This window comes from Ursus americanus, chromosome 7 (assembly GCF_024610735.1).
Source record: "Ursus americanus isolate L20-20 chromosome 7, mUrsAme1.1.p, whole genome shotgun sequence".
Lineage (NCBI taxonomy): Eukaryota > Metazoa > Chordata > Mammalia > Carnivora > Ursidae > Ursus > Ursus americanus.
The window spans coordinates 7,765,622-7,790,307 of record NC_142133.1 but is presented as its reverse complement, the minus strand read 5'-3'; the positions used below and the strand labels follow the sequence as shown (position 1 = coordinate 7,790,307).

The following is a 24,686-nucleotide window of genomic DNA, read 5'->3' as shown; positions in this document are numbered from 1 at the left end:
CAGAACCTGGCTTCACTTTGCTTAAACAAAAGAGACCAATATTTTAACAGTTTTGTAAAATATGCTTGGTACACAGATGATCGATAGATATTGGCCAGGTCAGGCATGTGCCAGACATTCAAAGGGCATTTAGATGCACAAAAGATGGATAGGGGAAACTCCTGTGAGAGAAGATGGGGAGGGAGCGCGAAGAAACGGGGCGCCTCAGACCGCCGTGCAGAGTGATCCCAGGTGAGGGAGCGGGGGCCGAAGGGAAACTGGATGGGACTGTCTGACCGCGTTTCTGAGAGAGTTGATCAAGCCCAGCGGGAGTCTTCAGGCTAAGAACACCCATCAGAGGAGTCCTGCACTGTCCAAGATTGGGCCTGACTTAGGGACCTGCCACACCAGGTCCCTGGCTGAGGACAGCGATGGGAATCAAGGTGAAGCAGCCAGCTGCTCAGTTTCATTCCCTATAGTTGGAGACCTGAGGGGTCCTGGCTGCCACAGGTGGAGAGGTAGATGAGAGATGCCAGGCAGACAGATAGATGACAGATGAATGATGGATGGATGGAGAGATAGATGATAGACAGACAGACGAGCAGGATTAGGAAGGATATACATATGTGCATGTATTTACATACTATTTACATATGTATTTATAAATATATATACATATATAGCATCTATATGTAATATTTAGAGGGGCTTTCTCTGGGAGGGACTGGGAGACAATCGTGGGGATTTTCCTTTGTGCTTTTATATTTTCTAAAATTTCTGTGCATCAGTATGTGTATTCTTAAGCAAATCTGGTGTGAAATTTCAGCAAGTCTCTCCCTCTCTCTTTTTAAACAATCCCTTTCCTAATTGCACAATTGTACAGTGCTCATGATGGAAGAGTATGTGTGTCCTGGCTTGAGCTAATTTGCATGAAGCTTTTAGCTGCTGCTTCTTTTTTTTAAAGATTTATTTTTTTAAGCGAAAGAGAGAGAGAGAGCACGAGCAGGGTGGGGGGTGTTATAGGGAGAGGGAGAAGCAGATGCCCCAAGGAGTGGGGAGCTTGACATAGGGCCCAATCCCTGGACCCTGAGACCATGACCTGAGTTGAAATCAAGAGTTGGCTGCTTAACCAACTGAGCCACCCAGGCGTCCCTTTTTGCTTCTTATTTACCCTCCCCAGCTTCTTCTCCTTCTCCCAGAAGATGTACTAGAAATATCTCTTTAGGGGAGGAAGCAAGCCTGTTTATAATATTCTGTCCATATCCCCTTATCTAACCAAGCTTATTGGTTACTGGCTACTAATCACATTAAAAACCAGGAACTAATCCAGACACTGAAAACATGTGTCCTAGGCTCTCTGAAGAAATAAAATGGATCCATTTGGAGGAAAGCCACAGTTAGGACTTTATGAAATTCAAAATTAAGTTGTGGCCTGAGTAATGTACAACAAAAATCTGCTAGTCTATAATACAAGTTAATTCCATTGTAAGGTCATTTTGGTTATAGAAGCTGTACAGAATTGAATAGTGCCCCCCCCCCAAATCATGTCCACCCAGAACCTCAGGATGTGATCTTATTTGGAAATAGTTCTTTGCAGATACAATTAATGTTTGGAAGAGCTCACACTGGATTAAGGTTGATCCTAGTCCAATGACTAGCATCCTTATAAGAAGGCAATGTGAAGACACAGAGGAGGGGACACACAGGGACGGCCATATGTGGGCAATGGCAGAGACAGCAGTGGTATGTCCACAAGTCAATGAACAACGAGGTTTGCCAACAACTACCAGAATCCAAGAGGCAGCAAAGAGCAGTCCTCTCCTGGAGCCTTCAAAAGAGTGTGGCCCTCTCAGCACATTGATTACTACTTCTAGCCTCCAGGACATTGAGAGAGAATAAATTTCTGTTGATTTAAGCCGTCCAAGTTTGGGATATTTTGTTACAGCAGACGTAGGAGACTCATACAGAGGGCAATGTGACAAAGCTGCTGGGGAGGGGAGGCTCATTGGACCTGTGAGCAGAGGGGCTACTGGACGGCCTCCTCATGTCTCCTCTCTCCATTCAACAAAGTTTGTTAGTGATATAAGCATCCTACATGAGGAGTGGTGATAACCGAGCTACTTTGAGGACTGACCTTTCTACCGACTCATATTTCAAAGCCAAAAGCCATTCTGTACTGGATAAGATTTTTTTTTTTTCTTGAAATTCTCTTGACTAAAGGTATTATCTTTCCCAAGGCTAGAGCATGGAGAGACTGAGGTTTCCATTTAAAGGTAAGTGCTCACAGCTGTGAGGGCCATGCAGGAACAGGAAACCACACAACACATTGTCATTTCCGTAACATCATGGCAATATAAAAGAGTCAAAAAAAGGTCCAAAAGGACCTTTAAGGGAAAATTAAATGGAACAAAATTGGCGGCCGTAAAATGGCATATACTGTGAATGCATGAGAATTCCTTGTACACAGAGGTAACATCATCTTTTAAGACCCATTATTAGGGAAACCCAAAAACAACAAATGACTTTCAGCTTTTCACTAACAAATTCTCAGGAAAACAGAAACATTTGTGGGGTTTTTTTTTTTTCCCATTTATTGTTATCTTTTGAGTTGATTTTTTGTTTAACTTTCCTTCTTCATAAGTTAGTATATGAAGACTAATTTGTGAAAGTCACCACTCTCGCAATATCTTGTAGCAAAACCCTAATATATTTCTTCTGAGAAAGAGAGAGAGCACATGTGTACAGTGGGAGGGAGGGGAAGGGGGGGAGAGAGAGAGAGAGAGAGAGAATCTTAAGCAGGCTCCACATCCAGCGCCGAGCGGGACTAAGAGCCTGACTTGGGGCTGGATCTTTAGACCCTGAGATCATGACCTGAGCCACATCAAGAGTTGGATGCTTAACTGACAGAGCCAGGTGCCCCTGAACAGAGCTACTGGCTGCTTTGTGTACGCACCGTCCCCTTGGCCGTGAACTCCAATCTGTCATTCCTTCCCCAGCCCTTTTCCCAGTCCTGGCCCCTCCAGATCTGCTCGGTGCAGGGCCTCTTCTGACCCCCCCCCTTGACATCACCTTTATGATAAAAGTATGTTGTTTTCTGACAGAGGTGGTCAATGAAGAAGCCTAGGCTGGCTTCTTGTTACATTCACAATCATAAACCATCGAGGTACATTTAAAACAAAGCCCCACTTCATCTCATTTGCATTTTTTTCCTAAGGAGTGCCTCACATTTGTTTGAGTGAGGTTTTCTCCAGTAGCAGAAACAGAACAAGCAGCTGGTCTATGGCAATGAGTATCTCTGTTCATGGATGCCCTAGAGTCACCAGGCAAACTGTTAACACACTTTGCTATCCATTTCTTTGTGGAGATCAAAAATCTCATCCAGGGACTCCGGGTGGCTCAGTTGGTTAAGCATCTGCCTTTGGCTCAGGTCGTGATCCCAGGGTCCTGGGATCCAGTCCCACATCGGCTCCTTGCTCAGCAGGGAGCCTGCTTCTTCCTCTGCCTGCCGCTCCCCCTGCTTGTGCTCTTTCTCTCACACTCTCATTCTCTGACAAATAAATAAATAAAATCTGAAAAAAAAGAAAAGAAAGTACATTTTTCAAAAAAAAAATCTTTTTTTTTAGCTAAAAAAAAAAAATCTTATCCAGCTTTACACAAGGGTATATGTCAATTATATCTCAATAAAGCTGGAAGGAGAAAGAAAAAAAATTAGGTGATATGGGATTTGCAACAGGTTTTAAATTTCAGTTGGTATATCTGAAAACATTTTCAGCAGAATTTTTTAAAAGTTTGTGGCGTATAGACAGAATTCTTCTTGAGCCCAGCAGTTAACATGTAATTTCTCCTACTTTTATATTTAAGTCTAGTTCTGGAGATGAGAGGTAGGGGCTGGGGTGGAAGCCAGTGACACCTGGGGCAGGATGGGTCCTTAGGCCCATATCATGTCCTTCCCTGGGAGTCTATAAAATGCACCTTTGTACTACATCTCTGAAGAATGAGTTGGTGTTCTTTTTTCCCAAGATTTTAAATATTCCATTCTTTCAAGTTTTCCATATTTAGCTGGTTACTGTTATAACTATGGGCAATCCACAGAACAGCACACAACTTGCTTATACTGCAACCAACACTTAAATACTGTACTCTGGGTGCTGGCCCCCCTTCCATGTCCCTCCCACACCAAGCAGGGTGCACCTAACCTGGCCACGTGTAGAGAACTTCTTTCTTACAATGATACGTCTGAACTTCTATGTCAGGGCACCCTGAAGAACACAGGTGACACTGTCTCTGTAGGGAAAGACAAATTGGGATGGAGAAGTCAGAACCACACAAGAGGCTCAGGCCTGGGCAAGTCTTGCAGGTCGCAGAGTGGGAGATCATTCCAGAAGTAAGGCAAGAGCAGAGTGTGAGCCGGGGAAATGAATGGGATAGAGACCTAACCCTTCCGGAGGGTCCATCCACTCCTGGGGTTCCACACGCAGCAGGTAATCATTGAACTTATTTCCTTGAGTTTTAGCTTCTGCTCCTGCTCTGATTTTTCTCCCCCATTTTTCCCAGTATAGCCAAACAAAGGCCAACAGGTATATGCTGTGGTTTATCAGGACTCTTCGGGGCCTGATATCCTCAAAGGTCTTCAATTTCTGCAGAGATCGTACTTTACCTGTTTTGTGTGTCTCATTAACTGTGTGGCAGCTGCCACTTTCGAGAAGTTCAGTCTAAATTCTGGGCTGCCGAGCACATGAAGTAGTGATCCCTAGATCACTGTAATTTTTTTTTTTAAGATTTTCTTTATTTATTTGTGGAGGGGAGAGAGCACCAGTGGGGGAAGGAGCAGAGGGAGAGGGACAAGCAAACTCCCATGCTGAGTGAGGCTCAACCCAGGACCCTGAGATCATGACTTGAGCCAAAATCAAGAGTCTGAGGCTTAACTGACTGAGCCATGCAGGTGTCCCCACTGTAATTTCTTATACATGTTGAAATGAGTAGAGAAATAGCAGGAAAATTGGGAGTGTGTGTCGCCTGGGCTTGAGTGGTTTGGAGGATTCAATGAGATGACATATATGCAAACTGTAGCAGGTGGGGTCCAATTGAGGAGAGAAACCACACAGTAGGTTAAACAAATTTTAATATCAAAATGATGAACTATAACAAGGACTAGCTGTAAGACATGAGAACTCTTCCTGGTACCCCAAGGCTGAGGGATGCCCCCCCCAAAGGGCAAACTTGAAAGGGGTTCAGATCTCCCTGGAGCTGTGGATGGACCACTGGGCAGCAGAGAAGCTGTGTGGTTTAGCCGAGAAGCTGGTCTGGAGCTGCTGGGCAAACAACAGGCCACCCTCAGGAAGGCAGGTGGGGAGAAAGCATCAGTAGTTGGTGGCACCCGGTGTGCAGTGGGAGCCTGGGCTCAAGAGAGGGCACAGGGCCTTCCGAGGAGCAGGCTGCCTGGACAGGGGAGAGGAGAGGGTTTACACACGGTGGGCTGTTCAGGGAGACCCCTGATGACAGGCACGCTGCATGAGGGTATGCCAGGGCTTCTTTATTCCACGTCACGCGGTCCACGCACAAGTTACCTGCTGCTGAAGCTGTAAGGTTACAGACCAACTGCTTCCAGGACCTGCAGCACCGTCCTAGAACCTACCGGAAGTCCTCCCAATCACCTGACTGAATCTTCCGCTCCCACTGGAAGTTGCTATAAAGCTCCCTCCTCCTGCAATGTCCGTTCAGCACCTTCTGCTGAGAGAGCTGTAACATGCGGCTCCCTTGAAAGAAAAATTCGGCTGAGGGAATTCCGTTGTTTATTACAGGGCCTATGCTGAAAGGTACACTCGGAGCTGGGAGGAAATAAGTTGGTAACTGACACAGAGAGCTTTGCGAAGAGACTGGCACAGAGTGAGTGCTCAGTGATCGAAAGCTGTATTAGGCTCTTAACCCAGAGTAAACGAATAAAAGTAGATTATTTAGAATACATTTAAAAGTTAGGTATTAGCTGTGTTAATATTTATGGTGGTGTAACTGACTTTTGTGTATTATTCAGCTAGACACAAAGTTAGGAATCTGTGTGTCAAATTTTTCTCATTTCTAATTCATGTTTTCTTTTCTTTCATTTTCTTTTTGTCTAGGTCTTATACAATATATTAATTGCCTTCACAAAGATGCATAAATTTGAAGACATAGAACCTGTCGACATTTTGGCTGGATGTGCCCGATTCATTATTGTGGGGGTTGGGGGAGTATTTTTCGGCGTCATTTTTGGGTTCATTTCTGCGTTTATCACACGTTTCACTCAGAATATCTCTGCAATCGAACCACTCATCGTCTTCATGTTCAGCTATCTGTCTTACTTAGCTGCCGAGACACTCTACCTCTCTGGCATCCTGGCGTGAGTACAAATCAGGCACCAACAAAAGAGACCATAAAAGGACCATAGCAATAAAAGAGAATGCAGGACCACATGGTGTGGACTGGCATCTGCAAAAGGCAGAACTTCTGACACTAATCCACAAAGGTGTTGCTGGATTCAGGTTTTTTTAACTTTTGTAAAATCCCATTTGGGTCCTTTGCCAAACAAATGTTCTCCCCAGCCTTTGTATTTGCTCTTCTCCTGAATGGCCTTAGCAGAGCAGAGCAATTGTAAGGTCAATTTAAAAGGCTCAGAAGAGTTGATGCAGAGAAGAGCTAGAAGTTCAAGATTAAAGTCTCATTTCAATAGCTTTTTTTTTTTTTCCTTGAGAAATTCATTGTTTTAAAGGTAAAGGGCAGCGTGCCATGAAGGACTGTCATTCCTGAGCTCTGCCTTCTGCTATTTCCCTTAAATCACATCACGGCTCCGGGACTTAGCAGTGTGGAATGAAACTAGGTAGATGGGATAAGACCAGAAGTCCAGATTTCTTTTTCCTAAAGAAAATATTTGTAAATGTTTATCCTTCTACAGATCTTGGAATGAGGCTTCTTAACTTGGCTTGCTACATCTGGTCATGTTGTTTTCTCTATGGCATTATCCTCATACCCAGCTACTCAGGCAGAAATATTTAATTTTATTATATAGAAATACCCATTTTAATTAAATGTAATAGTATAAAATCTAGATACTTATTATTATCCTCCCCTTAAAAGTAATCTAAATTACTGAGACAAGGCAAAGTTTTTTCTCTTCCCCTGCCCCCCGCCGCCCCTCCCCCCACCCCCAGACTTGCTAGTGGCTCTAGAGCAAAAACATTTTAAATGAAAAAGTTCCTCATTAAATTGTTGTAAGAAACATTGCTCAGGTGGAGGAAATGAGAGCCTCACTGGATGATTCTGTCCAGAAACGGTTCTGCTTTGCGTTTGTGCATGGTTGATACCATTTTCTTCTGAGAAAGCCATGCCATGCCCACCTTCCCTAGCACACTTAATTTGAGCAAACCCTTTGGGAAGGGAGAACAGAAAGAAGGAAAACCTGTGGGGAAAAGGAAAGAGGAATGGAGAAGATGTTCTGTCTGGATAAAAACAGGTTGTGTGTATCTGTGGCCTCACCAGTAGGGAGTTTGTCATGGAGGGGCAAAATCTCGTGCTTCTCCTGAGACTCTGTTCCTCCTGCAGAATCACAGCCTGTGCAGTAACAATGAAAAAGTATGTGGAGGAAAATGTGTCCCAGACATCCTACACGACCATCAAGTATTTCATGAAGATGCTGAGCAGCGTCAGCGAGACCTTGATCTTCATCTTCATGGGCGTGTCCACCATTGGGAAGAACCACGAGTGGAACTGGGCCTTCATCTGTTTCACCCTGGTCTTCTGCCAGATCTGGAGAGCCATTAGTAAGAGATAGCAGGACCCAAAGAGGCTCCTGCCTGCTGCTTTAAAAGATTTTTCTTATCCCTTTCTGCAGTCATAGCCTAAGTAGTGAGGTGACGCTAACTGGTTTTACTGGTTGGGGGAGTATAGGCACCTTGTAGTGACTAGGAATGTTGTCTGTGTGCTCCCTCACTCAGCCCAGAGCAGTTAGAGGCTGATAAGGTTGTGCACTGAAGCAAGGCTGGGGCAAGGAGGTTGTTTTTCTTTTTTATTTGGAGAGAGAACTTTCACATCTACACATTTAAATATAACACAATAAATTTATCCCTTGCTCTTCACTTCTTTGTCAATTTTTACCCTCTTGCACCTTAAATCAGATATAGATTACACACTGTGAGCATTTACACTTTTATTACAGGAAAAGTGAGATCTCACTAAGTATATTCTATGTAAGGCAGGTACTGTTAGAGAACATTCCCCTGAAACATACAGGTGGTTTTAGTTGAGAGTTGAGTTTGATATATAGACAACCAAGGACCAGAAAGTAAATCTTTATTTTTAAAAGTGCTTATTATTAATTAGTAAAGGCCATTCTATATTGTAACTGACTTCACCCCTGTAAAATATGCCTCATTTTTAAAAATGAGATTTCTTGACTAATGGCTGCTTATTTATCTTGTACATTTATGTTTCTGGGGCTAGCGAGAACATTAAGTACTGATTAGAAGCTGTTTTACTTTAAAATGACTTTGACCAGGATTTGAAGCATTTGCTTAATTGACTTTGGTCAATATTTTCAAGCCAATTACAATTAGATAGAAATTAGAGGAAATGACCAAGGACTTACCTTGAACATATCAATTCTAAATTAATTTAGGATGGGTTTTAGAATCAAGGAAAGAATAACAAGAATGCAGAGATATTAAAATATTCATAAAACTAACTCTGAATATATGTGCCTGTTAGGTTTCTTGGGGAGAAAAGAATTAAGAAAACTGTGTTATTTAATTATACAAATGTTTAATTTCGAATCAAATCTTAGCACTCCTATTAACTAGCTATACTCAAAATCTTCTTCCTCAACCACAAAATGGGAGGCATGAACAACTTTCCTAGGTTTCCTTCAGTTCTAATATTCTCTAATGTCGAGAGAAGTAACACTACTGAACTGCAGCCCAGTCAACAGGAGTATAAACCATCTAAGAGAGGATTAATATTGTGGATACCTGAACATTGTCGGCCCTTGGTGACAATCCAACCCAAATCCTTCCTATTCTAGCTGAGGGAGGAGTCACCGAGAGAATGGCTGACTTGACCATGTCACAGACAGAGGGACAGAACCAGCTGTCAGAATCCAGTTCATCCCCAGCCTGACTCGTTGTGGCTAATAGTAGTTCACGCTCATGAAGACTTACAATGTAAAGTCCCTGCTTTCTGTTATATATAGATACTGAATTTATGTAAACCTTCCATCTACCTTCTGAGGTAAATACTACCATTACGTCCTCCAGAGAGACTGAGTACATGCAAAGATCAGAACCTTAGCCAACGTCACGTGACTAGTATGTGGAGGAGCCAGGACAAACAAAACAAAATGAAAAATTTTAGATTTTACCGTCTCTCGCACTATCCATGTGCCCGTCATCAAAGATTGGTTGCCGTGAAGTCTGTGTGATTAGAAGTCACACGTGGATACTGAGAGCTTTAACCTGCAGTAAACCCTCCCCTTTAGTCAGAGCTTTAGTGAAGCACCGTTCCCACCAGGAAGTAGTGCATTGGTGGTAAGCTAGGTCCTGCGGGCCACTCAGGGATGGAAAATCAGTGTGGTAGAAAATACCTCTGTGTTTTAAACAAGCTCTGCCACCCTCCACCTTCCACTTACTGACAGTAAGAAACCCCCCCTTGAACCCTTGCCAACTTTCTTGTTTGCATTGAACCTCAAGAAGAACCATACCAACCACAAAAGTTTTGCTTACCCAGCAGAGACCACAATCACTAAGAGAGTCCTCTTATGTTTAAAATTATACACCTCCTTTGGTTACTCACTGAGAACATGAGATGACAAAAATGTTTCTATCCCCCAAGTAATACCCTTGCTTTACCTAGTTGAAAGGCAAAGCAAAAATTATGAGTACAGATTAGAATATATATGCCATGTCTTATACCAAAAAGTATCAAGATTTTATTGCTTTAAACACACAGGCTCACACACACACACACACACACATGAGCTAGGAAGCTAACAACCCGAAACACTACTGTCCACAACTACTCAAGAAATGAAGTTTTGTAAGATATTCTGTTTGGGATGCACAATCATGGGTGTGATGAAATTAGGTTGCATAGTTTTGCGGTCACATGCACATGACTCGGGTTCACTAGCACTGTATATCTACTCATTCATGACCCTCTGCTCTAATACATATTTCCCCCTTTCTAGGCGTATTTGCTCTCTTCTATGTCAGTAACCAGTTTCGGACTTTCCCCTTCTCCATCAAGGACCAGTGCATAATTTTCTACAGTGGTGTCCGAGGAGCTGGAAGTTTTTCACTTGCATTTTTGCTTCCTCTGTCTCTTTTTCCTAGGAAGAAAATGTTTGTCACTGCTACTCTAGTAGTTATATATTTTACTGTATTTATTCAGGTTAGTAGATTTCTTTCATATCTGAAATAAGTAGATGATGTATTCAATTGGGATGATGTATTAAATTAGTATAGTACCAAAAAGGATGCTTTACCTAAGTTTTCATAATATGCTCAATACTCAAACTAAATTCCCAAATACTTCTAGATCATGTTTGTGTTCATCCTTTAACCTCTAAAAGATGTTGCCTTTTAATCTATAAAACATACTAATCAAAATATTCCTGGGTAGGAGGTGAATGATAGTTACTCTACTGTGTTTTACTGAAAACAAGATTCCAATTAGTACTGGATAGCACGAATTTTTATTTTAGCTGGAGTTTTTTCTCAGCAAACTAATGAGAGGTTATTTTAAGGCATGACACTAAATTCCTGCTTTAAAATAATGCCTATTTTCATTGCAGAATTTAAAAGACTTAAATAAGAACTAAAGTAGGGGCGCCTGGGTGGCACAGCGGTTGAGCGTCTGCCTTCGGCTCAGGGCGTGATCCCGGCGTTCTGGGATCGAGCCCCACATCAGGCTCCTCTGCTATGAGCCTGCTTCTTCCTCTTCCACTCCCCCTGCTTGTGTTCCCTCTCTCGCTGGCTGTCTCTATCTCTGTCGAATAAATAAATAAAATCTTTGGGAAAAATAAAAAATAAAAAAATAAATAAGAACTAAAGTAAACACGAGCATTTATCCAACAAAACAAAGATATGAAAATTGGAAGCTCTAATAGTTTTGCTAATAGATTTGCTCTCTATAATGACAATCTTTACTACAACAGAACTCTTTATTTTATCATTTGTGGTCTAGGGAATCACAATTGGCCCACTGGTCAGGTACCTGGATGTTAAAAAGACCAATAAAAAAGAATCCATCAATGAAGAGCTTCATATTCGTGTAAGTTATCTCCTTGTCATAATTAATACATTAATAAGATGGTCTCCATTTGTCACTCAATAGGAGTAATCTAGAGCTTTGATGAGATGTTGTGGATACATCACTAAACATAGCCTCTTTCCTTGCCGGCTAGATCAAGAGTGACTGTACTAGTCTCTGATTGCTGTTGTAGGAAATTGCCACAAATTTAGTGGCTTAAAAAAACCAAGTTATTATCTTACAGTTCTGGTGGTCAGATGTTCAAAATGGGTCTCACTGGGCTAAAATCAAGTTGTTGCTGGGCTGCATTTCTTTCTGGAGTTTCTAAGGAAGAATCTGTTTTCTTGCCTCTTGCAGCTTCTAGAAGTTTCTAGCATTCCTTGGCTCATGGACCCCTCCCATCTTCAAAGCCATCAATGGCTGGTCTTTCTCATGCTGCATCACTCTGATAACTGACTTCTCTGCCTTCCTCTTCCACATTAAAGACCTTTATGGTTATATTAGGCCCATGTGGCTAATTTAGGATATTCTATCTTAAGGTTGGCAACCCTAAGTCCAACTACTATCTTAATTTTCCTTTGCATATAAACTAACATACTCATAGGTTCTGGGGATTAGAATGTGGACATCCTCAGGAGCCATTCTTCTGCCTATCAGTCTGCTCTCTGCCCCTACAAGATTCACAGCTATTTCACATGCAAAATACGTTAACTCTATCCTGACCACCCCAAAGTCTCATTCTGTTGTAGTGTCAACTCAAAGACCAAAATCTGACCTAAATTTTATCAGCTCAGCAGTCCCAAGTCTCATCATCTCAATCATCTGAATCAGGAATGGTTGAGCCTCTGGGTATTATCCATCCTGAGGCACAGCTCCTCTCCAATACTGAACCTGTACAACTCAAGAAACAAATTATCTGGTCCCAAAATACACTGGTTGGGCAGTCATAGGGTAACGGCTATAGATATTCCCTTTCAAAAAGGGGGAAATGGAAGGAAAAAAGGAGCCGTTTCCAAGTCCACCTGGGAAAACTACTTGGTTTCAAGGCCTGGGAACAGCCTCTCTCCCACAGATTGGAGCTCCAATCTGGGTTCCACCCTCTGGCTTCCCAACTCCACCCTCTGAGTCATCCTTCCTTTTTCATGAAAGATGGCCTGTGTTTTCAGCTCATTCCTTTGCTCCCCCTGTTTCTTGCCTATAGAACTTTGGGGTCCAACTCCCCCTCCCCACTTTCATTTTATCTTTTCTCCTTGCCTTTTGGTCCAAGCTGGCAGTGTTTCTGTCAGGGTTCAACAGGGAGGCAGAACCAGTAGGAGATACTTATTAAGAGCTTTTCTGTAAGGAATTGGTTTACCTACCGTGGGGGCTGACTAGGCAAGCCCAGAATTGGTATGACAGCCCTTCAAGAAGGTTAGACCAGAATTCTCAGGCATGAGCCACAGCTGCTGTGCACAACTGGAATTTTCTTCTTCCTCAGGAAAGCTTCAGTTCTACTCTTCAGGCCTTTGAACTGATCAAATTAGGCCCACCCAGATTATCTGAGATAATCTCCCTCACTTCAAGACAACTGATTATGGACTTTAATCGTATCTACTAAATACCTTCACAGCAACGTCTAGATTAGTGTTAATCATACCTGGGGACTAGCCTTGCCTAGTTGACACCTCAAAAAATGATCACAGTAACTAATGCTCATAATTGCCCTACTTGCTTCTGAAATCATTGTTCCAGTGGAACGTGGGACCCTCTGCTCTTTCTGAACTTTTCATAAGGAAGAGGGTAAAGACTTCTAGTCCTTCTGCAGATACAGTCTAGTAGCAGTTTTCAGTGAAAACCTTCAATTCTAACAAAGATGAAAATGAACTTAAGTATGGTTTCTACCTGTTTAAGTTCAATACAGTATTAGAGGGATGCCATTTTGTATGGCTCCAGGGAATAAAAACGAGAGGGGATACATGGAAGACAGAGGGAAAGGGGCTCTAGCTCTGTTCATGAAGAGCATTCTGGCAATTGCTTCTCCTGTGCCACACCCAAAGGTGAAATGGATGTGGACAGTGACTGGGAACACTTGGCATAGGGGCTGTACAGGAGATTCAGGCTCTGAGGGGGTGATTGTCCCAGATAATTTTTAGGTTTCTTTTATCCCTGTAAGTTCATGATTCTAATGCTGCAGAAATGAATGAAGCCTTTGGAAATCAGCCCTGAATTTTATGGCCAAAGTGCTCTAAATCCAAACTGAAAATTTTCAAGGCCATTTGAAAATTTTCAACAGATAGGGATAAGGAGCAAGTGTTTTAAAATAAGAAATGCTTTGGGGACCCTGGGTGGCTCAGTTGGTTAAGCATCTGCCTTTGGCTCAGGTTACAATGCCGGGATCCTGGGATAGAGCCCCACGTCAGGCTCCCTGCTCAGCAGGGAGTCTGCTTCTCCTTCCCTCTTTGCCCCTCCCCCCTGCTCATTCTCTCTCTTGCTCTCTCTCATATACATAAATAAAATCTTAAAAAAATAAGAAATGCTTTAACCTGATTGAAGATTTTTGTTTCTATATTTTTACTCTCTGTTCACTATTTTTAGAAATTAAATAACATACCTAAGACAATTGAACTTAGATACATCACTCCTCTATTATTTATTTTTTTCTCAAATAAAATTATAATTATTGGTAGAAAGTACATCAATTAAATATTTCAGAATTAATTTAGTATTTTAATCTATTTTGCAGAAATATTTTAGAAGTCAGCATAAACTTCAATGATTACAAGTTTAAATTATGATGACTAATTCCTAAATTTTGAAGAAATTATGCTTTTTTCTGAAATTCCTATGAATAATTTGGGTGAAGCAAATTTAGTATAATTGGCTTGGATGGTGACATGTAATACCGAGACAAAATAGTCAGATAAAGAACGAGGCAAATAGGCAAATTTTGTTATTAGTTATTATTATTACCATAGGATATCTGTGGAATTATATTTTCAGAAACTCTACAAATTGGATACTGGCAATGTTTTTCTTTTGCGCTGAAATTAAAAGTAACAATTAGCTATTACCTTCATGTGATTTCAGTAATGAGACATTTTCTAAATCATTCTAGAAAAATATTATTCAAAATAAATGGGAGGTACCCTGTTTTCATTGAAAGCTATGTGCATTATTAAGGAGCTTATCAACAGAGTCTGAATCATGAAACTCAGTTGAATTACTATGGAAGGCATTATAAGTTTCAGTTACATGTACAGAGTGATAGAAAAGAGGACATGTTCCAGGAAATTCAAACCTCCTTTGTTTTCCAAAGTGTATTAGCTTTCCTTGTGTGTCTTTTAGAGTTAACGTTTCACCAGAAATCATTTTCCTGTATTTGGTTTGGCAGCTGATGGATCACTTGAAAGCTGGAATTGAAGATGTGTGTGGGCAATGGAGCCACTACCAAGTGAGAGACAAGTAAGGAGGCAGAGGGTTTCACTGCCTAGGAAAGATATTTGTGGCATGAGGAACCTCAAAATGTTACATTGAAAACTGAGCGTAAGACTAGAAAGAATCCAGACGAAGGGAACCAGGAATATGAAGGGCCTGGGAGTCATGGCATAGAAGAGGCAGGTGGAAGCCACGGGAATGCCCAGCCTGCGAATGGAGAGCTGTCAGGTGGAGGGGCTGTAGACTTGGGCTAGCTCGTGTCAGAGAGAACTTGTGCAACTCTCAGATTGAAATGAGAGAAGTCAGATCTAAGTTTAAAACAAGGACAAGTTTCCCAATGAAAAGAGAAGCTCAACTAGGAATGACTGGCTTTGTAAGGCTACAAAGGGAGTTTGGTGAATCATCGGGGATCCTGGGGAAGACAGTCTTCCACTGGGGAGGGAGGTTGCAGTGCAAGACCTTCAGGGGTCCTTTCTACATAATGATTCTATAAAAATGCCGAAGTCTCTCTCGTCCACCATCTCTCACATCTCAGAATACACTCTCTCCCTGGATTTTAGTCTACAGCATATTTCTATGTGGCCCTTTGGAGGGTTTCATACCAGATAAGGAAGAGGAGAATTTGGAAGTTAAACACAGCTCTTTAGCAAATGTAGGAGTTAGCAGTAGTTGAGTTAACCAAATGGTAGAAGTTTTCTCTCTAGGGCTTGACAACATGTTGATGTCAGTGATGCCAAGAGAAACTAGATCTTAAAAAAGTCTAGCGGTCAAGAGGGGTAGTGGCACCTAAATGAGAAACTGAGAGCTTTTGGGTGGGCTTTTTAAATTTTATTTTTTGTTTATTCTGTGAGTCTGTGGGTAATCTATTTTTTAAATTTTAATTCCAGTTAGTTAACATGTAGTGGTTATATTAGTTTTAGTGTACAATATAGTGAGTGATTCAACACGGCCGTACAACACCTGGTGCTCATCACAACAACTGCTGGCCTTGATCCCCATCACCTGTTTCACCCATCCTCCCACCCACTTCCCCTCTGGTAACCACTAGTTTGTTCTCCATAGTTAAGAGTCTGTTTCTTAGTTTGTCTCTCTCTCTTTCTCTTTTTTTCCTTTTTTCCTTTGTTTCGTTTCTTAAATTCTACATGTGAGTGAAATCATATGGTATTTGTCTTTCTCTGACTGACTTATTTCACTTAGTATTACACTCTGTAGCTCCATGTTTTTGCAAATGGCAATATTTCCTTCTTTTTGATGGCTGAGTAATATTCCATTTTATACACCACATCTTCTTTATCCATTCATCAGTTGATGGACACTTGGGCTGCTTCCATAGTTTGGCTATTGTAAATAATGCTGCTTTAAACATAGGCCTGCACATATCCCTTTAAATTAGCGTTTTTGTGTTTTGGGGGTAAATACCCAGTAGTACAATTCCTGCATTGTAAGGTAGTCTTTTAACTTTTTACGGAACATCTGTACTGTTTTCCACAGTGGCTGCACCAATTTGCATTTTGAGTGGGCTCTTTTTCCATGAAGTAAAAAGAAGGACAGTCTTCATAGTGTTAAAATAGAACTTAAATTATGTAAACATCCACCAATCTAGAACTTAGGTCATGAATTTTTTAAGTCTAAATCCTATAGTTCTCCCAGTGAAAAATCATTTAGTATTATTCCATTTAGCCAAACTTCCTAGACACTGAGGCAGATATCAAGAGCAGTAAGACACATTCAATGCATTCCAGGTCCTCGCAATACAGTAGACAAGGTCCTGGAGGAAAGAAGAGAGAAAGAACCTGAATGAATAATGATGATCCATATAAGAAATGCTGTAACAGAGGTAAATGCATGGAACTACAATAGTACAGAAATGGGAGTACATTTTGAAAATAAATGAGAGGAGTTCTCCAGGCAAAGAAGAATGGAAAACATGCCGAGAAGCAGCAGTAACAGCAGGATATTTCAAAATGCAAAGACAAGAAAGAGCACAGCATGGTTTGGACACAGTCAGAGAGAGGGACATGGTGAGACAAGAGGTTGGAAAGACAGAGGTACGCTTCTATGGCACAGTGCTAAGGAACTCTATACAACCATTAATGCTATAAGATTCGATATTTGCAAATGTCTTAACAGATAAAGGGCTAGTATCTAAGATCTATAAAGAACTTATCAAACTCAACACCCAGGAAACAAATAACCCAGTCAAGAAATGGGCAGAAGACATGAACAGACATTTTCCCAAAGAAGACATAGAAATGGCCAACAGACACATGAAAAAATAGGGCTTGACAACATGTTGATGTTTCAGGGAACTACAAATCAAAACCACAGGGAGATACCACCTCACACCAGTCAGAATGGCTAAAATTAGTAAGTCAGGAAACAACATGTTGGTGAGGTTGCAGAGAATGGGGAACCCTCTTACACTGTTGGTGGGAATGCACGCTGGTACAACCACTCTGGAAAACAGTACGTTTCAACTTTAAAAAGTTGAAAATAGAGCTACCCTATGACCCAGCAATTGCACTACTAGGTATTTACCCAAGGATACAAACATTGTGATACAGAGGGGCACCTGCACCCCAATGTTTATAGCAGCAATGTCCACGATAGCCAAACTATGGAAAGAGCCCAGATGTCCATCTGGGTAAAGATGAATGGGTAAAGAAGATGTGGTATAGATACACAATGGAATACTACTCAGCCTTCAAAAAGGATGAAATCTTACCATTTGCAACAACATGGGTGGAACTAGATCTGCAGGAGATCAACTAACCTACTCTATAGCAGAACCTGGATTGAATTCGGGTCTGGCTTTAGAGCCTCTTCCTTTTTCAATGAACCACAGAGCTTTCAGAATCATCAGGATGAGGAACTAGCAGAAGGGGCATTGCCATATTTCTGAGGCGGACATGGGGACTGTGCAGGGGCATAGGGAGAGGAGGGTGAGGAAAGAGACAATAAGAGTGACTCTCAGATCTCCAGATAGCAAGTCTAGGGAGATAACAATGCCATTGTGAAATGTATAGACTCTAGAAGAATGTTCAGTTAAATAATACTGGGGTGTGGAGAGGGGAAGTGAGGACAGGACTCTGAGAAGCTTCCTTTCCTCTGGGGCAGGTAAGGAAGAGGAAGAGATATGGAAGAAGCCTTTAGGAAGGCTGGAAGGGGCTCAGGTATGGATTAGGAGGTGGAGAGCACAGAGGAAGTGACCCGTAGGGCAGGGGCCGCAGCACCCACCGGCGGGGAACAGTAAAGGTCAAGGTGAGCTCGGTGTGAAGAGTGTCAGAGAAGTCCTGATGGGTGGAGAGCCATGCAGTGGATTGAGGAATAAACAGGAACAACAGCCTCTCATGCAGAAAGGCAGAAAACAAGAAGGCTGAGCGGTGGACCCATTTGGAGCGAGAGTGGCCCTGGCATGAGCCAAACATGGATCCTGAGGAATCACAGGCGGCTCAGCCCGGAGGAGACTTGACTAACCACACGTCCTTCTGTCTCACAGACCAGGAGACCAATCACCAGATAATAAGGCAGCAGCCCAGGGGGTTCTGTTCCCCTCCAGAAAATAAAGCAGGCACACAAATTATTCTTTGAATGTAAAATGATTGGAAGTGTCGAAAATGCCTACTCCAAACAAATGGCCGACTCTGAAGGCACCATATGCATACGTGCAGCTCGGCCTAATGGGTGAGCCAGAGGTTTGCTACAATAGTCAGCAGCCATCAGCGCCTGGCCTGTTCAGCTCCTCCATCATTCAGACTGTCAGGATCTATGGCTTCTCCCCCGCCCCCCCCCCACCCCCTCCTTCATTGTCAGGAGTCAAAATGATCTGCAGCATAATGGGCAAAACTACTGTAACTACTGGGCCATTTAAATTTATTGGGTTCTGGTTGAATAGGCCAGTATTACTCTAAGTGCAGCTGCCGCTGTTCGGAGCTATTAGAATGGAACATTGTTCAAAAGCCTCAACCCCTCATTTCTTCTCTTACAATTGGAGCTGAGCTGGGCTGGGCCTCCCCCGCTCCCCACTTATGCATACTTTCTGCCCTGATTGCAGCTTGTCCCTCCCTTTTGTCTGGTTGATTTTCAATGTATTCAGGCCAGTAGGCTATTCTTTCTTTATTAAAAAAAAAAAAAAAAATATATATATATATATATATATATATATATATATATATATATTTCTATGATTTTTTAAAAATGTGTTCGAAGACTGAATTTTCAGCACCATCCTGGTGTCCAGAACAAGGTGATGTAGCAGTTTACTTTAAGAAAAATACAGACTTCCAGAACACAGAGATTAAGGATTTCTAAGCCATTGGTTTTCGTTTTTAGGTTTAAGAAGTTTGATCACAGGTATTTACGGAAAATCCTAATACGAAAGAACCAGCCCAAATCCAGCATCGTCTCCTTGTACAAGAAGCTGGAAATGAAACAAGCTATCGAGATGGTAGAAACCGGAATCCTCAGTTCCACAGCCTTTTCTGTGCCCCAACAGTAAGTCCCATATGCGCTTTGATCTGGACTTTCCCTGTCAGAATTCCTAGGGGCACTAACTCATCGTTCCATTTAGAGGTAATACTAGGAGTGAAGAGGCAGAAATTTGAAGAGGAATCATGAGAAAAGGGTGACCTAAGTCTTGGCCGTTTGTACTTTGGCCCACGCTCAGCCCCTCTCACCTAGTTTCTGAACATGACTTTCTTGCGAAAGTTGGGTGCTATGGTTGTATGACACCTTTCCTTGGGAAGGAGGGGCAAGTGAACTTACAGAATGATGGCATAGTTTACAAGACTTTTTCTTTCTCTTTTTGATTAATTTCTACCCTTTAACCCCTGTTCATTTGATTTCACTAATCGTTCACTGATAACAATATGCATTTCTCCCATAAGTCCTTTCCCTTCCTCTCTTGTATGAGGAGGAGAGACCCGGTCAGCATCTTGTGGCGCTAGCTAGGGTTAGAGGTTGAGTGGTGGTAACAGGAGGTGTGGTGGTTGGTGGGCTAGTTAAATATAGCTGCCCCGCCACTCAAGGATGTCCAGGTTTCTTTCATGAAGCAGCTTATGAGGGACCCCTAGGGGTGGCTCGATTGGTGAAGTGTCTGCCGTCGGCTCAGGTCATGATCCCAGGGTCCTGGAATCGAGTCCCAAATTGGGCTCCTTACTCGGCGGGAAGGCTGCTTCTCCCTTTGCCTCTGACCCTCCCCCCTGCTTGGGCGCATTCTCTCTCTCTCTCTGACAAATAAAAAACCAAAAAAAAAAAAAGGAGCAGTTTATGAATTGAGAAAATTACTCACAACATATGTGGAAGAAGGAACACCCCCTCCAGTCACCTTCTGTAGGTGAGCACTTGATCGGGAGCTTCCGCTGTGTCTACACCTTCAAAAAGCAGGTTGGGATAAGAGCTAAGAACAGATCGCAATAAAATTGGCGTGAATGCCGAGTGTTATCTCACATCCCTTACTTGCTAATGAATGAGAAACACCCTTGCCTTTCTTCCGGAGGCCTGAGAAAAATCACAGGTCGGGTCCCTGAGGGCATCTCAGTGGAAACAGAGCGCTTTCGGCCATATTTCTCGGTGGGACTGTTTCTGTGGTTTGCTTGTTTGTTTTGGTGCCGCCCGTTGCATGGCTTTGCTGTAAGGAAACTTCTGATACGGCAACGTGCTACCAAATATTTATTGGCAGTGCCACGCAGAGCCATAGTAGAGCCTACGGCAGAAGAAATCAATAGTATCCATCCTGTCTTTATTTGAAATGTTGATATTTTATTCATCGTGGATTGTTTTCTTTTTTGCATTGACCTTTGTTTTCTGAAATATTGCATTTGCATCCTAATTAACTTGACTGAGGTTTTTTTGGCATCATCTGAAGCCCAACCCTCTTCCTTGGGCACCTATTACGTACCAGGGACTCTTGAGCAGACACGGTCAGTGGCTTCCTGGAGCTCAAAGCCTAGCAGGGTCGTGGTATTAATAAAAAAAGTTCTCAGAAACAGACAATCGTAAAGTCTAGGGAGCTAGGAGAGTATAAGAGGTGCCCCTCTGGTCCCCAGGCATTGACCTGCTCACTGAAGGGTGCAGGGGAGTTAATGCCCTGCAGGAGGGCTGGATGGGTTCAGGCACTTTAGACCATTAGGAACTTCCTCAATCCATTTGCTTACTAATTCTGTGAGCTCTTGGTCTAAGAATGCAGGGGCGCTTATCTGAGATGAGAATCAGTTTGTCACGTGCTAAAACATACTTGCAATCTCCATATTACGTTGCATTGGTCCTAAGCAGCAGCCCCAGTCTTTAATCTCAAGGCAGTATTCAAGCCAGCTTTATTTGGAGGGAGTGTTTCTGTTGAGTTCATTAGTTTTTAGACAGCGATTCAAGGTTAGTAAGAGAGCCTTAGAGGTTAGAAATTCTTTTTCTCCTCTAACAGCCCAAACCAGTTAGTTAACTGGCCTAGGAGAGGAGATTCTTTTACCTGATACTTAATACAAGTTTAACGGTATTTAAATTGCATTTATTTGATCTCATCAGAAATCTGTAAGACATCAAGCAAAAAGGAATTCCTCTCCCAAGATCAAAGCATTTCTTCAAATTCTAATTTCTGCAAAACAAACCTTCATACAATAACAGGAAAAAGAAGTGTGTACTCAGCTCGCTTTTTATTATTCTCTATGAGATGGTAACAACAAAATGCACTTATCTTTTTTTCTTTAGAAGTTTAAGCAATTGTTCTACAAGAGGGCTAGCTTTCTAAACTCTGTGAACTTCAGGAGAACATTACCACCAGAAGTTGTCGATAGCACAGTGCAGATGGCCTTGATTCTATGGAATGCCCTAATTTTTGCATTCATTATGTTATTTGACCGTCGACACAACCCTAGGGAATACATAGAGTATGTACTTGGATTATTATTTTAATTAAGAGGCACCTCGTTTTACCAATGAGTAGTAAGCTTTTAGAAATACCAGATGATAAAGGCTCAAACCATTGAAAGTTGTCAAACCCTTAAATATTTGGTTAATATTAAAGAGATATTAAAGTGCGCATAAAGTTAGAGGCATAACAAGCTCCCACTATACAATTCAAAGCGTCATCCTTAAAAACTCCCAAATAATTTTAACCTGTCGATTATTTTTAAAAAAACCCATAAATTACTTTATTATAGTTTAAGCATTTTTTAATTGATCACACACTGACGAGCAGAGGCTTACATTTATGCATTCTGACACCGAAGATTCTGGAGTGAAGATTCTGGTGCCATTTTCCCTGCCATAATGGAATATTGGCCCTCTCCTGAGCCACTCTTCACTCATCCTAAATATTGGTCATCATCTTTTTTAAAAAGACGCAAGGAGCCCCCACACAGAGAAGAGCAGTTGGGTCCCATTGGTTAATCAGTGGGAGCGTTCTCCATTCACCTTAGCATACGTTTCTCATGGATTTCCTGCGCAAAGGTATCACAAGAGAATGGGTTCTTTCAAATGAATCAGGGCATAATATTCGATCTTTGAGGAATTCATGTCATGGCATGAATAGAACGTCTACTGTGTCTCATACTTATATCGTCGTGTTTAGAACTGAAGCATCTTTTGGCATTATTATAGCATCTGACTAAAAAAAAAAGTTAAGAGAAATGTGAACCTTTTACTTAAATACATTTGGATTCAGATTTTCCCAGTTTGATGTTAATACTCATGAAATTACCACAGGGCTTTTATTTAAGGTGACGGCAATTTCCTTTACGGATATGGCATGAATGTTCCAGTGACAAGCGTCTCTCAGCTTATAATTTTATTTTTTTGACCCAGAGATTATTTAACATTCAGTTTTCCTAAGGATCGTGTTTTTCCTGTGCTCATGATATGATCATTTCAGGGATGATTTTGCTAATGAAGTGGCATGTGGAAAACTCCAGGTATCACCTTGCCTAAATTAATAATTCCTCTGTATAATTTCATAGCTGTTGCTTCTCAGTGTGGATCAGTGCGAGATGGTGCCTTGGGGATCCCTGTATTACACATCCAGCCAACAGGCTGAATGGACCTTCATTAAGTCTTGTCTTTCCCAAAGTGGCCAATTACAAACCGGGAAGAGTGCCAAGTTAGACCTACTGCTGTCTTGAGTTTAACTTTACCATTATCTTATGGTTTTTCGTACTTGGTTGTGAATATCATTAGGAACATAAGAAATGTAACTTTTTGATTAGCTGTTGTTTCTGCTCAGCAAGAGGCTGCTTCCACCATAATAAAGGAATGTGTTCAGTGTAGGTGTATCTCAATCAGAGTAAATTTTATTCCGAGGACTTTTAAATAAGGAGGTTGAAATGCCCTGATAATAATGTTTAGATCACCAAGGGTGGTAGCTGAGTATCAGTAGTGTTGACATTTGCAGCTCTGAGATATGGAAACTCTGATTTCAAGGCTGCTGGAGAAAGGGCATTCGTCTACAGACAGGATTGCTAAATAAATTCTGGCATTCTGTGATACCTGGTACCCAAGGCCTTAAAAATATTTTACAATTGTACTTACAAATGTACAAAAAGTACTCACAAAATGTTCTTGCTATGTACGGCTATGTTGTTACTAATGTTTGGGAAAAAATACTTAAAAAGTGGCCTGTATTGAAACCAGTTAACTACTGATCTCTGTGATCAATTATCCTAAGACTTTTGTAAGCGGGTAGTAGCATCTCGGTGCCTTTATGCACTGAGAAGAGTTCCGGCGAGGAAAGGAAAAATCAACACTCTGTAAGGTTTTATACCAAAATATTAAGGGAGGTGAGAGTATTAAAAGATAGATTTAATTTTCTTTAGTTCTCTCTTTTCTGTTCTTACTTTCTACAGGGAACATATATTATTCATACAATGAAACGTTTGCTAGAAATTCCTGCCACTAGATTGAAATGATTGAAATCAAATGTATTTGTCACATGAGAATTCTGCACATAGCAATGTCATGACTTTGAAATCCTCAGAAGACAATTGTGCATTGACTGATAACCTGGACATGACTTTCGGGGGTGCGGCGGGGGTAGGGGGGTAGGGGGAGGGCTTATGGTGAAGGAAGCCTTGGGGAGCTAGTCATGCGGAGGCAGGGAGCGGTCAACTGCTTCTAGAATCTCACAGAGTGCCCAGTGTCTCAGAGCTGGGCTGGCTTTCAGAATAGAAATAGTCTAAATATCCTTGTAAAATATGATTCTAGTTTCTTACAATTATTCTTTAACCAATGATAAAATCCCTAAAGGAACCATTCCAAGGTAAATGTACTCACAAAATTTCAATACTCCCTTAGATCAGAGCTATTCTGAATGTGGTTTGCGGGTGGTGTTGTCCGTGAGCTGTTTGTCACCTGTCTGCAATGAGATCAGTGCAGACCTAACCACGAGTCAGTCTTGCTGAGTAATCTTATTTCCACTGAATCTAACAGTAAAACATTCGGTTCTAATTTTATAGTACCTTTTTAAAAATTTATTTTCTAGCAGTTGATTTTTATTGTATTTTATCAACATGTTTGCTCATAACAGATATGGAGGAAGAAATAGTTTACTGGTTTGTATCTATCTTAAAACCCTTTTTAAAAAATGAGTTAGAGTAATTCCCACATAAAAGCTATAGGCAAGGAAACCTTATTTTCAAAATGTGAAGTCAAGACACGTGTACTGACATTTCACAGGAACTTACTGAAACAATAGAAAAAATTATGTTAAAACATGGGTTCTGGAACTTAGAACTCCCACACGTATATTGGTACTTTTGTGGCACTCTTGCCAGGATGTAAGAATAATGCTTGGCTTCCCTCCAATGATGTTTCCAGGGCCCAGAGGATACATGGAACCAAAAGGCTTTCCCCAGAAGACGTGGAGTCCATGAGGGACATTCTGACACACAACATGTACCAAGTTCGACAAAGGGTGCGTATAAGCCATCTGTCTGTCCCATCGCCTGGCCTTGGAACCAGTCGTTCAGGAATCCGTTCTTGTTCACATTATCTCCTCTAAAGCAGCCTTCTGGCTAAACCATTTCTTTCTGCTT

General features: G+C 41.7%; 1 protein-coding gene across 2 annotated transcripts in view; it reads left to right on the top strand.

Annotated features, from left to right (window-relative positions):
- SLC9A4 (solute carrier family 9 member A4) overlaps positions 1-24,686 on the top strand; it is a 71,421-nt gene that overhangs the window by 27,235 nt on the left and 19,500 nt on the right. For both annotated transcript variants that reach the window (XR_015725113.1, XM_045771647.2), the window contains exons 3-9: positions 6,096-6,355; positions 7,555-7,772; positions 10,190-10,392; positions 11,188-11,274; positions 14,624-14,694; positions 19,000-19,161; positions 24,469-24,565. Coding sequence is in view for 1 of the 2 variants with exons in the window: in XM_045771647.2 (XP_045627603.1) it covers positions 6,096-6,355; positions 7,555-7,772; positions 10,190-10,392; positions 11,188-11,274; positions 14,624-14,694; positions 19,000-19,161; positions 24,469-24,565 (1,098 nt within the window). In the remaining variant the exon portion in view is untranslated. The remainder of the gene's footprint in view (positions 1-6,095; positions 6,356-7,554; positions 7,773-10,189; positions 10,393-11,187; positions 11,275-14,623; positions 14,695-18,999; positions 19,162-24,468; positions 24,566-24,686) is intronic.